This window comes from Talpa occidentalis, unplaced genomic scaffold (genome assembly GCF_014898055.3).
Source record: "Talpa occidentalis isolate TD23 unplaced genomic scaffold, MPIMG_talOcc4v2.1 talOcc4.15, whole genome shotgun sequence".
NCBI lineage: Eukaryota > Metazoa > Chordata > Mammalia > Eulipotyphla > Talpidae > Talpa > Talpa occidentalis.
The window spans coordinates 36,723,552-36,738,346 of record NW_023601543.1 but is presented as its reverse complement, the minus strand read 5'-3'; the positions used below and the strand labels follow the sequence as shown (position 1 = coordinate 36,738,346).

General features: G+C 34.8%; 2 protein-coding genes across 4 annotated transcripts in view; both read left to right on the top strand.

The window, feature by feature from the left end:
• Positions 1-4,343, top strand: part of LOC119246038 (protein diaphanous homolog 2-like) — a 62,821-nt gene extending 58,478 nt beyond the window's left edge. For 2 of the 3 annotated variants that reach the window (XM_054695653.1, XM_054695651.1), the window contains one exon: positions 91-332. In XM_054695653.1, the coding sequence (XP_054551628.1) occupies positions 91-132 (42 nt within the window). In that variant the 3' untranslated portion in view covers positions 133-332. Of the gene's footprint in view, positions 1-90; positions 333-4,280 lie in introns of those variants that run through there. The other variant, XM_054695652.1, reaches the window with a different exon arrangement.
• Positions 1-14,795, top strand: part of LOC119245581 (protein diaphanous homolog 2) — a 711,837-nt gene that overhangs the window by 233,995 nt on the left and 463,047 nt on the right. The gene's annotated exons all lie outside the window — the stretch shown is intronic.

The following is a 14,795-nucleotide window of genomic DNA, read 5'->3' as shown; positions in this document are numbered from 1 at the left end:
AAACTTTAGATGACTGTTTACTTTTATGAAGCACATGCTATTTATTACTATCATGTCTTCATTAGTTTGCAAACTGAATTTTATACTTAGAATATGATCACAGCCGGACCTCCCAGGTGGCGCAGCAGTTGAGCGCCGCGCTGTGAAGCTGTCCGCAGCCTCTGCAGCGCCGGTTCGATTCCCCGTCGGCCAGGGAGAACCCCACGTGGCGCAGCATACCTCTCCTGCCTCACCCACTGCTCCCCTCAGCAGTGTATTTCGTCCGTCTGCCTGTTCTGCTCCCAGCTCTGGCTCTGGTGAATTCTCTCACCCTCACACGCTTCTGACCTGTACCCCAGTTCTTGTATAAAATAAATAAATAAATCTTTAAAAAAAAAGAATATGATCACAGCCTACTTGTTTTTATATGATTTTTATAATTAACTGCATGGTATAAATTATTCTTGCTCTTTAAGAGTCGTGTTCCAAACTAGAACAACAAAAAAGATTCCTGTTCCCCTCTCTTACTCAGAGTCATGTTTTCAAATCTTCCACAAATGGGTAAAGGTAGCAGGATGAAAACAGCAATGCAGCTTTTATTTTTTGTTGTTAACTTTAAAAGGTGACTGAACTACAAAAATGTATTATACATTATATTTAACTCAAATTTGAATGAGGTTTTAACCTTTTTCATTTTAATCAGAGATATTTTGTATTGCCTCTGAATAGGATTGGTGAAATAGCTCCTCCTTCTTACTTTAATAATAATGCTATAATTGAATAACTTCAGCATTTTAAATTTCAAAGCCTTTTAGCTTACTGAGAGTGCCTGAACTTATTTTTATACATTTTGTGTAATATTTAGAGGCTATTAAATATTTAATAATGTTAGTTTGCTTTTATCCAAACTGAATTAATTCAATCATAGCAAGTAGAGAAGTGTGTCTGGACACTTGTGTTTTCTTTTGAATATTATTGATATTTGTATGAAAATTTTCTTTAGTAAATGGAGAAGGAATTTCTATTTTAAGCTTAAATATATACATATAGACACTTCCTTTAAATTCAACTTGTAATTTAATTTTTATTAGGTTTCACAGGATCTATTGAGTATAGTCCCATCTTACTTTGATGACATTGTATTTATATAGATAAGTCAATAAGGATTGTGTTCTAACATTGGCAATTAATGTGCCAAAGATGAGACTAGTGATGATTTGTGATTGAATTTTGAACACACTTTATTTGAGCCTCATTTATTAAAGGCAATGTTTAATATATGACTACATATGCAAATGTGATGTTTTAATACGTTGTTTCTATTCAGCAATTTATATAAATATATTTTGCATATTTAGCATAATTAAATGATAGTATAGTGATATACAATAGATACTGAATTATCTATCCTGTATGCCATCTGCTAGAACTGTCATAAATAATCCCAAGGTTTCTAATTTTTGTTCTTCCACTTTTGTCTTTCCATTTAGAGAGAATATTGACTTTGGGCCCCAGAGTTATACTTTAATCCAAGCATATTTTCTCTCCCTAACAGCAATAATGGGTTTCTTTTTCACCTAACCCCAGTCTTTTAAGAGTTGGTTATCTTGGGTGAGAACCTTTTAGTGATCTCAATGTAAGTAATTTTAATTAACGGTTAAGTTACTAGCCAAAAAATTATTGGTAAAATAGGTCTTAAAGTCTATAATTAGTAGTGGAAATATTTTTTTTCAGAAATGACTAGATCTTTAGAAAATTTCTAGACAGCATGATTTCCACTGTATACATCTTTAGCAATACCCTTACTCTATTTCATTCAATTGAGAATACCAGCATCATTTCTAGAGAATATATTTCATTTTCTTACGTAGACTCTTAGGAAAAGGCATATAAAGGAGGAACAAAACTTACCCAGAGGTCTGATAGGTAATTGCTGCACGTAAGTCTCACAGAAGATTCACAACTGAGGGAATATAGTATAAGAATCTCAGGAAGAGGAATGAAAGGATCTAAGTTTGCAAATTGAAGCTGGTAAGCTTCACAGTTTGCTGCCTGTGCTCTTGGTTTATACATAAAAATATTTTCCAAAATATCTTTTTTCTGCTAGTGTTGCCATGAATGCATTTTCACAACCATTTTTGATGTGTTATGTACCATGTCATATATTACATACTGGTGGAACAAATATGAATGTAACACCTAGAGTTTAGTTAAGGAGACATGCAAGCAAAACAAATGATTTCTGCAGTATTAGGACAGCTGTAAGTAGGATACTGTGGGTATTTATCCCAGTGCAGAGCTCAGGGAGGAAACAGGAAATACCTGCAAATGCTGTGAAACCTAGCGCCATTTCTGAATTTTTGGTCTTTGTTTATTGGCATTAAAACATTCTCAAAATTTGAACAACTTAATTCATCAAGATCCAGTGCATTTCATATGCCAGGTACTATTCTAAGCTCTTGAGGAGAGATAGCAGAGATCGATGCAAAGAAAATCTTTGCTGTCAAGAAGATAATGTTCTGATAGGGTTGATACCACAGAACATAGGAGTAATTATAGAAAAGAAAATCAAAGAAAATTTCTGTGTCAAAGAGAAATTTGACAACTCTCCACTGAATGACAGCTCTTTCTTATGTTCAGGAGACATAAAGGTAAGGTGCTATCCCTGCTTCTACAATTTTATTTTGTATAGCTCATGAGGTAAAAATATTTGTGTATTTTTTAAAATTTTATTTTTATATTCCCCGTACAATTGAAACCCCCCTATTTTTTGACCCCAATCCCCACTTTCTCCGCCCCCCCCCCCAGTGTGTCTCTGGTTCATAGTTGTTTGTTGATTTTGATTTTTTCTTTCTTATGGTTATTCTTTTTCCTGGTCCCTTATTTAGGTTTTCTAGATTCCTGCTATGAGTGAGACCATCCGGTATTTGTATATTTTTAAGTGCCTAAAAAAATAAATCAAAAGAAGGCTGTTTCAGAACACATGAAAATTATATGAAATTCAGCATTTTGTTAAATGCAGACATGACCATTTGTTGATGAAATATCACTATAATATGTAAACAAATGTGCTACAACTGCTCGATTGAATAATTGATACTGAGACTGTGCCCCACAAAGCAAAGCCTAAAAACATTTACTGTCTGATCCTTATAAGAAAAAGGTTATAAACCTCTGGACTAGTGTAGTGGTCTCTAAATCTTGATTTTTTATCTTGTTGGAAGAAATGTGTTTGTGCAAAGTAACCTCACTACATGTTATCTAAAAATTATATATGTATGTATGTGTGTGTGTGTATATATATATATATATATATCTATATCTGTTCTAATACTATGCACATTATAAAATTTAGACAGTAAAATATGAGAAAAACATGAAAAGACCATTTTAAAATGACTTAATAAGTTCATTTTATTTATTAATGGTACAAACTTTTGCTATCATGATTAATAACTTTTTTTTAAGATTTATTTATTTATACAAGCACTGGGTACAGTCAGAGCGTGGGAGGGTGAGAGAATTCACCAGAGCCAGAACAGGGAACAGAACAGGCAGACTGATGAAATACACTGCTGAGGGGAGCAGCAGGTGAGGCAGGAGAGGTCTGCGCACCATGTGGGACCCTTGCCGGTGGCCGGGGATCAAACTGGTGTTGCAGAGGCTGCAGGCAGCTTCGCAGCCCAACGCTCAATTGTTGCACCACCAAGGGAGGCCCCAGGATTAATAACTTTTTAATGAGAGCAATGTTAATGTATCACTAGATTTTATATCTTGTTAAAAACATAGGAATTAGCTTTAGTTCCAAGTTCATTTTATTTTTTTAAATTATAATCTATTATTTTAATTGCGGTAACATTTGGATTTTCCCCCTCAGGTATTGCCATGGTAGGGTGCCCTCCATCTAATTACCCATAGTCCACCACCATAGTTCATTGTGCTTCCTTTCTCTTTGGTCTAATCTATTATGGTTGAAACATAAATCTGACAAAGCTATGCAGGTTCTAGTGGAAAAATAATACCATTAGAAATGCTTAATAAATCATTGTATTAACATTACTCAGTATGACCCATGAATCAAGCAAAGGTATCCTGCTGACAGGTATCCTGGATGACAGTCAGTTGTTCTGGCAACTACTTGGGAGTATTGTCTTATGTGTTTATTGTGTTTTTATTGAATAAATTCAAACTGGGCTTTAAAAAGTGGGCTTCAACAAATGTCCTCAGGGATATGAGCTCTTTCCATTTTCCTTCCATATTCATAATGTGCAGATGTGTTTGTGTACTCACATCCATTCCAGATACCACGTCTCATACCTAGAAGGAGGAGGAAGAGGTGAGAGAAACAAGGGTGAAGGGAACTGACTTGGAAACTTGGGTCTGCCCAATGGCTGACACGTCTGCCAATGTGTCTTTTCCAAGAATGAAGTTCATTTGAGTGGTTTCTTAAGTTGTCAAGGGATTACTTTTTGTGAATGAAAAATACCCAAGTCATCCTGAATTTCAGCAGTTTTACATAGTTTTGAGTTAATCACATCTGTAAGGTAAAACATATCTTCATGCTCACTTCCTTTATAATTGCAAAAGATTGTACATATTTTACTATATTTTAATACCTTGGTTTTATTTTTATATTTTGCATGCAATGTGATTTTATTTATGTATTTATTTTACTCTATGTTATTGAGATATTACTGTTGTACAGCACTAAAGAGATTCAGAGGCATAGGATCAATCCTGTTCAGATGTATGTCACCAGGAACTCTCTCCCCCAAGGCATCTAGTTTTCCACCATACTCATTGCTCATGTACTCATTACTTTCACTCTCCCCTCTCTTCTTTGGTAGCTTTATTTTACTAACACATTTCTAGAGTTTGTTACTGGTTTGGTTTTGGCTGATCCTTTGTTTCCTTTCTCTCTGGTCAACATATAAGTGAAACCATACAATATTTGTCTTTCTCCTTATGAATTATTTTGCTTAGCATAATCACCTCCAGTTCTATCTAAGTTGCCACAAATGACAAGACTCCATCTCTTTCTTTAGTTGATTAGTATTCTGTTATGCATATATACCAGATTTTCTTAATCTAATAACTTGGCTATTGTAAATAATGCTGCAGTGAACATTTCTTCAAATTAGTGTTTTTGTATTCTTTGGTTAGATACCTAGGAGTGGAGTTGCTGGATTGTATGGTGGATCTACTTTTAATGGATTTTGAGAAATCTCCACATTGTTTTCAATAAGGGCTGCATTAGTCTACATTTCCAACAATGGTGTACTAGGGTTTGATTATTTTATATATCCTTGTAAACACTTTTTCCTGGAATTTTTTATATGATCCATTCTGATGGGTATGAAATGGTATCTCATTGTGGTTTTGATTTGCATTTCCCAATTAAAAGTTATGATGAATACTTTAATACCTCTTGGCCTTTAATACCTCTTTAATACCTCATGCCTCTTGGCCATGGAGAAATGTCTGTTTAGCCATTCTGACCATTTATTGATTGGGTTATTTGTTTTCTTTTACTTGGGTTGTATGAGTCCTTTATAGATCTTGAATTTGGCCCATTTTCAGATGTATGATGTGCAAATATTTTCTCCTATTCAGTAGGGTGTCTTTTTGTTTTAAAGAGAGTTTCTATTGCTGTGCAGAACCTTTTTAATTGGAGGTAATCCCATTTGTTTTTTCTCTTGCTGTTCAGGATGAATCCACAAAGATATCACTAAAGCCAATGTTGTGAAGTGATTTTCTTATGTTTTTTATGATTTCATGTCTTACATCAACATCTTTTTTTTTTTTTAAGATTTATTTATTTATTTATACAAGCACTGGGTACAGTCAGAAGCATGGGACGGTGAGAGAATTCACCAGAGCTAGAGTGGGGAACAGAACAGGCAGATTTACTGAAATACACTGCCGAGGGGAGCAGTGGGCGTGGCAGGAGAGGTCTGTTGTGCCATGTGGGACCCTCGCCAGCGGCCGGGGATCGAACCGGCGCTGCAGAGGCTGCGGGCAGCTTCGCAACCCATTGCTCAACCGCTGCGCCACCAGAGGAGACCCACATCAACGTCTTTAATCCAGTTTGAGTTAATTTTTGTTTGAGGTGTGAGATGGTAATCTCATTTCGTGCTTTTTCATATGACTGTCCAGCATTCTCAACACCATTCGTTGAAATACTCTTGGTTCCTTTGCCATAGATTAAACTGCCCATAGATATGTGGATTAATTTCTAGGGTCTGTAATCTATTGTTCTGTGTGTCTCTATTTATTCCAATACCATACTGTTTTAATTGCTATCATTTTATAGTATAGTTTCAGGTTTGGGAGTTTAAGACCACCGTTCATTTTTATTAGAATTGCTTCAGCTATTTGGTCTTTGTGTGTGCGTGTGTGTGTCTATATGAATGTCAGTAATGTTTGTTCTATTTCTTTGAAAAATACCATTGAACCCTTGGTAGGTATTGCATTGAATCTGTGCATTTGGCTAAGGTGGAATTTCAGCAATGTTAATTCTGCCAATCTATGAGCAGGGAATATCTTTTGGTTTCTTTGTGTCTTCTATTTCTTTTAGCAATGTCTTCTACTTTTCATTGTTCATGTTCGTCACCTCCTTTCTTAAGTTTACTCCTAGATATTTAATTATTTTTGATAAGGTTGTAATTGGGATTGTTTGCTTGATTTCTTTTACCTCTGGGTCATTGTTTATATATAGGAATGCTACTAATATTTTGTAAATGCCATTTTATTGTACTGATTCATTGTTTCAATTAGTTTTTAGTGGTTTTCAATGTATATTATCAAGTCATCTGTAAGTAGTGATAGTGTACTTTCCCACTTTGAATTCCTTTTTATGTCTTTCTCTTGTCTAATTGCTCTAGATAGATCTTCCAATGCTATGTTGAATAGTAGTGTTGAATGTGAACATCTTTGTCTTGTACCAGATCTTAGAGGGAAAGATTTTAGTCAGTCACCATTGAGCATGTTGTTAGCTGTGGATTTGTCATATATGGCCTTTATTATGAGGAGGGATATTTTATCTATCCTAATTTTTTGAGAGTTTTTATCATAAATTCATGTGGGGTCTTATCAAATGCTTCCTCAGCATTGATATGACCATGTGATTTTAGTCTCCTTTTGTTGATGTAGTGAATTACATTGATTATGTTTTAGAACTTGAACCACCCTTGCATCCCTGGAATAAATCTCACTTGGTCATGGTATATAATCTTTTTGATGCATTATTAAATTCACTGTGCTAAGATTTTGATAAGCATTTTTGCATCTATTTTCAACAGAGATTGGTCTATTGTTATCTTTTATTGTGATTTCTTTGTCTGCTTTTGGTGTAAGAGTGGTGTTAGTCTCATTAAATGTGCTTGGAAGTTATAATTCTTTCTCAACTTTTGGAAGAGTTTGAGAAGGATAAGTATTTGTGTTTGAAAGTTTGGTAGAAATCACTAGTAAAACTATGTGACCCCAGACTTTTGGTTTTTTGGAAAATTTTGATTAGTGTTACAATTTCCTTTGTTGTGATCAGTCTGTTTGTGGCTTTTTATTTCTTCCTGATTCAGTTTTTGGAGATTGCATATTTCTAGGAATTTGTCCATTTTTTCTAGGTTATTGAATTTACTGGCATACAGATGTTCAAATTAATCTCTTATGATCCTGTGTATTTCTGAGATGTCTTTTGTAACTTCTATTTCATTTCTTTTTTTTTTTAAAGATTTATTTATTTATTTATTTATTTATTTATTTATTTATTCATACAAGCACTGGGTACAGTCAGAAGCGCGGGAGGGTGAGAGAATTCACCAGAGCCAGAGCGGGGAGCAGAACAGGTAGAAGGACCGAGGTACACTGCTGAGGAGAGGTCTGCGCGCCATGTGGGACCCTCCTCCGGTGGCCGGGAGCAGCCGGGGATTGAACCGGCACTGCAGAGGCTGCGGGCAGCTTTGCAACCCAGCGCTCAACCACTGCGCCACCGGGGAGGCCCTCCTATTTCACTTCTGATACATTTGAGTTTTCTTTTTTTTTTTTTTTCTTTGTGAGCCTAGATAGGGGTTTGTCTATTTTGTTTGTTTTTTCAAAGAACCAGCTTTAGCTTTTGGTTTCATTAATCTTTTAGACTATATTTTGACTTCAGTTTCATTTACTTCTGTTCAAAAATTCTACCCCCTTGTTTAAATCTTTGATTTCTATTTTCATTAATTTTATTTCTCTTGACATTCATTTGCTTCCTGAATTTTCTTCCATTTCTTTTAATTTCTATATCATGGCAATTTTGAACTCTCCGATAGCAAGACATCTTTGTTGTTGGATTCTAAAGGGTTATTCTTTCCTTGTAGGGTCATGTTCCCCGGAGGTCTCAAGTTGCAAGGAATTGTGCATTTTCTGTCTGCTCATTTTGCTAGTTTAGGTTTTATCCCTAAGATTCCTGCACTCTCTAATTGTATCATTCTGGGAGTTTCAGAGAAAGTCTGAGAGAGTACTCTATAGAGAGCAGGTACCACTGCTGACTCACACTAGTCACAAGTAATAGGGATGCCCTTTGTTCGGAAGGCTGAGCTCACTGGGGCTACTTTCAATCTTAGGGCTACATAAGCTAGGTATCATTCTGGCTTCTCAGGCCTTCTAAAATCAATTCAGGGTATCCTCAGCGTGCTGGTGGGCACCACTCCCTACTCCCCAAGGAAGGCACAAAAGACTATTATTGGCCTGCCCTGCAATCTCTGCTCACTGGGGTTACTTGCTGTCTCTGGTTAGGTTCTGGCCTGGAGGTTGAATGGGAAGAGGAAGTAAGGGGTGATGTGGATGGAGAGGTGGCTGCAACAGGCTTTCTGAAGCAGTCTGGGGACACCCATCTGAAAAGGCTGTGAGGTATATATTCAGGAGCCAGCCTTCTTTGGCCATAACAGGGAAGAGCTGGAGATCACATTGGGTGCGGGTGCCTTGGTTTTATTAAAAACAAACAAAAAAAAATAGTTACATTCTTGACTCTTTGTAGCACTCTCTGTAATTTAACTTCTTTCTTGCAATGAATTGACTTTTACATTGACTTTTTCCATATTTTACAAATATAGAAGGTTTCTATATTTCATTATTGATACAATGTAGCAAGAGATATAAACTGAGGTGTTTAAAAAAAGCATCTGTATTTTCATTCAACTGTGTGATAAACCTCCCACACTGAGTGATTTTTCTAATATCTGTTTTAACAATTTTTCAGTAGTCATTTTTGTGATCTATTAGTACTTGCTGACAAAGGAATGTTTTAAGTTACTGTTATTTTGTTTTATATGTATTATTTAAACTGCTTCTCCCAAGTGTTTCCCCAATGTCATAAGATCTTTTGTCTTTTGCTATTTAAGAAAAAAATACTAAGAGGCTTCAAAACATGTGCCATTATATTGGTGGGGGGAAGCGAATATTGTTTAAAAATGAACAATGATATAAAAAAGAAAAAATAAATGAAAAGATTTACAAAATTTCACTAAGGTACTGATTGAGTACCGCATGATTCTAATTAATGGTGAACAGTTTGAAGGATGTTTCCTCATGCTCTGAACACTCAGACTTTAAATAATCTGCTAATTTGAGATGACATTAGCCTATCATTAGCTAATATTTTAAAGTGTAATATGCATATAAAGTGAGATTCATCATTGATTATTGATATGGATCCATATTTCAAGTAGTTATTTAATATGTTTTAGCCTTGTTCTGTCAGGTTCTTATCAGCCTTAGATTTTTGTTACCATATAATATTTTACCATATAATATGACTGATGAAAGGCTTAGACTTATGAGTAGGAGAAATAACAGTCTAGCATTTTCTTATTCCTTTGTGCTTGTATTGATATTTTCCTATCATCCCCAATGTATTACTTTTGCAAGAATCTTTTAAAGCCACTTTTACACTCATTTGAGGCTTGACTTAGTTTAAACTACATAAAATAACCTATAAATCCACTCAACTGTGTACATGTAAACTGCAGTATATTGCAACACACTGATAGTGAACAAATATGCATTATAAATATCCTATTTTTCCCTTAAGATATCTCATGTACCTTTTGGTTCTATAGGCCCAGTGAGGGTTCCAGTCTTATTTATATGTTAAATATGAAAGCTTATTTTATTGTATTTTTTAGATAAAAAATATTTCACAAACAGTGAAATATTTATGAAATCTCTTCCTAACCTTTATGAAATATCTGGACTCTGAAAGCCACTGGCTGAATGCAGAGCTCAGGATTAAGGATTATGGGAAAGTGAAAATAATATTTCTACATTTTTTTGTGTCTTCCGCTATTTTTTTAATACTCTTACAATTTTTACTGTACAGGTCTTTCATCTCCTTTGTTAGGTCTACTCCTAGATGTTCAATTCTTTTTATTTTATTTTAATTTTTTTTAAAGATTTATTTATTTATACAAGCACGGGAGGGTAAGAGAATTCACCAGAGCCAGAGCGGGGAACAGAACAGGCAGACTGACGAAATACAATGCTGAGGGGAGCAGCAGGCAGCAGAAGAGGTCTGCGCGCCATGTCGGACCCTTGCCGGTAGCTGGGGATCGAACCGGCGCTGCTGAGGCTGCAGGCAGCTTCGCAGCCCAGCACTCAACCGCTGTGCCACCAGGGGAGGCCCTGTTTAATTCTTTTTATAGTACTGTAAGTGGAATTGTATTCTTCTTGCTATTCTAGCTTGTTATTTTCATATAGGAACACAACAGATTTTTGTATGTTGATTTTGTAACCTGCCACTTTACTGTATTGATTTATTGTTTATAGTAGTTTTTTAGTGGATTTGTTGAGGTTCTCTAAGTATATTATGTTATTTCCAAATAGTGATAGTTTATTTCTTCTTTCCCAATTTGGATTCCTTTTACATGTTTCTGTTGCTTGATTGCTCTAGCTAGGACTTCTAATACTATCTTGAATAATATTGCTTGTACCTGATCTTAGAGAAAAAGATTACAATTTTTAATAAAAAGATTTAATATTATTGCGTATATTAGTTGAACTTGTCATATAATTATTTTTTCATGTTGAGGTATATTTCTTCTATTCCCCTTTTTTGAGAATTTTTATCATAAATGGATATTGACTATTGTCAGATATTTTCTCTGCATCTAGTGATGATATGCTCACTACTTTTGTTGATGTGGTGTGTTACATTTATTTGCTTATGTTGAATCAGCCTTGCATCCCTGAAATAAATCCCGCTTGGCCATGATTCTTGGTCCTTTTAATATATTGTTGAACCTGATTTCCTAAGATTTTATTGCAGTATTTTATATGTATGTTCATCAGTTATATTGGTCTGTATTATTTTTTTGTGCTATCCATGTCTACTTTTGTTATCAGAGTAAGGTTGACTCCTTCTTCTACAGTTTTTTTTTGGGAGGAGTTTGGGAAGCTTAAGTATTGTTTAGTTGATTAAAAGTTTGATAGTGAAACCCCTACTGGGCTTCTGTTTATTTGGAATCTTTTTGATTACTATTTCAATTTCCTTCCTTATAATTGGCCCATTCAGGTTTTCAATTCTTTCTGATCCAGTCTTGAAAAGTGGTATACTTCTAAAAATGTGTCCATTCCTTCTAGATTACTCCATTCATTAGCATAAATATGTTCAACAAACTCTGTTATGATCCTTTGTATTTCTGAGATGTTTGCTGTAACTTGTCCTTTATTTCTAATTCTGTTTATTAGAGCTTTCTCCCTAGTTTTTAGTGAGCCTAGCAATTGCTTGTCTATTTTGATTATCTTTTTGAAGAACCAGCTTTTGCATTCATTATCCTATTGTACTGTCTTTTTTTCTCTTTGGTTTATTTTCAGTCCAATTTTTATTATTGATTTCTTTCTAGTGACTTTTTGTATTATTCTTCTTTATCTGGTTCCTTAAGGTGTATGTTTATTGACATCTTTCTTGCTTTATTAATTAGGTCTTTATTGTTATAGACATTCCTCGTAGTACTTCTTTTGTTATATCAGTAGGTTCTGGTAGCTCGTGTCTTCATTTTTGTGTTTCCATGTATTTTTCAATGTTTCTTTTGATTTTTTTGTTACTCCAATAGTCATTCAGGAGCATCTTGTTTATTCTCTATGTATTTTTGGTTTTTCCTTCTTTCTTTTAGTGGTTGATTTCTAGTTTGATGTCATTGTGATGAGAGAAGTTACTTGATGTCATTTCAGTCTTCATGAATGTGTTCATACTTGTTTTTTTGCAGTCCATCATGTTGTTATCTATGTGCACTTGAGAAGAATGAGTTCAGCTTTTTAAGGTTCAGTGTCCTGTAAATATCTACTAAGTCAGTCTGGTCAAATTCCTCAGTGAAAGCTGTTGTTTCCTTCTGATTTTGTGTGGTTTAAATGTCCACTAATGAAATTGAGGTATTTCATTCCCCTACTATTTTGTTGCTGTCGATGACTTTTTTTTTATGTTTTGTTTGTTCTTCCTCCCTTTCCCCCTTCTTTGCCTCTGGCAACCACTAATGCACATGCTGTTTCCATAAATTTACCTAGACTGGAAATTTAATATAAATAGAATAATAACTATGTAGTCTTTAGTGACTGACTTCTTCCATTAGCATAACATGATTTATGATTTCAGATTTTATACTATTACTACATTCATTTTTTATGACTGATGTATAGTACATTGTATGGACATACCACATTTTTCCTTGTTCATCACTTGATGGGCATTTGGATAATTTTTTACTCTGTGATGAGGCGGCTATGAATATTTATGTACAAGTTTTTATGTGGACATGTTTTCATTTCTCTTCAGAATAAGCTGGGTCACATCGTAACTCTATTTGTAACTTCTTGAGGAACTGCTAGACTGTTTTCCAAAATGGTTGCATCATTTCACATTCTCATCAGCTGTGCATGTGGGTTCCAATCTTACATCCTCACAAGCATTTGTTCTGGTCATCTGCTATTGCTCTTAATATCATAATAGGAGTAAAGTGATATCTCATTGTGCTTTTTATTTACATTTCCCTAATGAGTAATGTTGAACATCTTTTCATGTGCTTACTGGCTATTTGCATATCTTCTTTAAAGAAATGTCTGTTCAATGGGAGAAAATATTTTCTTACCATACATCTGACAAGGGGCTGATATCAAAGATATAAAAAAAAGTCATACAATGTAACAAAAAAACAAAGCAACCAAAAAATGCACAGAAAATCTAGACAGGCACTTCTCCAAAGAGAACATGCAAATAGGTCAAGTGAAAAAATGTTGATCATCACTTACTACAAGGGAAATGCAAATCAAGACCACAATGAAATACCACTTCATACCTGTGAGAATGACCCATATAAAAAAAGATCAAAAACAATAAGTGCTGGCAAGAATAAGGAAAAAAAGGAGTCCTCCTATACTGTTGGTGGGAATTTAAACTGGCCCAGCCCCTATGGAAAGATGTATGGAGTTTTCTCAAAATATTAGAAGTGAATTGGCCATAATTGCACTCCTAGGCATCTACCCGAAAAACTAAAAACACTAATTTGAAATGAAACTTGCACTGCTGTGTTTATTGCAGCACTGTTTATAATAATCAAGCTCTGGAAACAACCTCAGTGCCCCAAAACAAATGAGTGGATCAAGAAGATGTGGTGTATATACACAATGGAATATTACTCACCAAAGCAAAAAGATAAACCTATGTTGTTTTCGGCAACATGGGTGGAACTAGGAGGGATAATGCTAAGTGAAATAAGTCGGAGGAGAAAGACAAATAGGAATGGTGTCACTTATGTATGGAATATAGAGAAACCAAACAAAGGGTAAGATAAGGACAACATTAAAAACTAACCCTTGAAAGCTGACTATAAAACTGAAGCAACTATAAAACTGAAGTAGGTAGGGTGAGGAAGGATGGAGAACAAAGAGTGAGGGAGTACAATGCACTGTTGTGGTGAACTATGAGTGATTTCCAAAATACCAATATTCATGTAACTCAATATTGTCTCATTAATAGTAATAACAATAAAACAAAAAGTAAACCAACAGGAAAAGTAAAGAACCAGAACTTGAACTAGACAAAGAACGGAGTCAACCCAAAGAAGGTGGGAAGCAGAGACAAAGATAAGTGCAAACATTAATGAAGCCGAAAACAAATAATAGAGATGATCTGCAAAGTCAAACAACAGTTTGAAAAGGTTAATGAAGTTAACAAGTATCTGGTAAGACTGAGAAAGAAGGAAGGTACACAAAAATTTGAGAATAAAAAAGGAAGCATGGTTAAATACAGTTTATTGAAAAATATTCACTATGTAAGGGTCTTAAATTATTTTATGCAAATAAATCTGAAAACTTTTATAAAATTTAAAAAGTTCTAAAAAATATAAATTATCAACATTATTTTGGGTGGTGGGGGTAGAGTACTTATAAAGCTGTTAAAGTACTTGATTTAGGAGTCAAGCATCTGTGCACCCTCACTTTTACCCCCAGTCTACTCATGTTCCAGGTGCTTTTCAAGTCTAGTTTTACCAAACCATCAGCAGAATTGATAACTTCTAGCATCTGTGAATTATTTAAGATTTTATGAAAGGCTAGCCTCCCAAAATCTGTTTTAAGGAAAACATATTTTTGATTACTATAGTAGATGCATGCTTGAAGACCAAAATATGCTGCTGGCAGTAGTGACTGTGGACCACTCACAGCTAAGATACTTTGCAGGAATTGTCTTTGGGTTCCACTTAGATGACTGGTAGATGCCCATGAATTAATTTGGGACAACTTTGAAGGACCATCTCATTGTTGAGGTTTCCCCAGTCAACTTCCTGCACATAAAT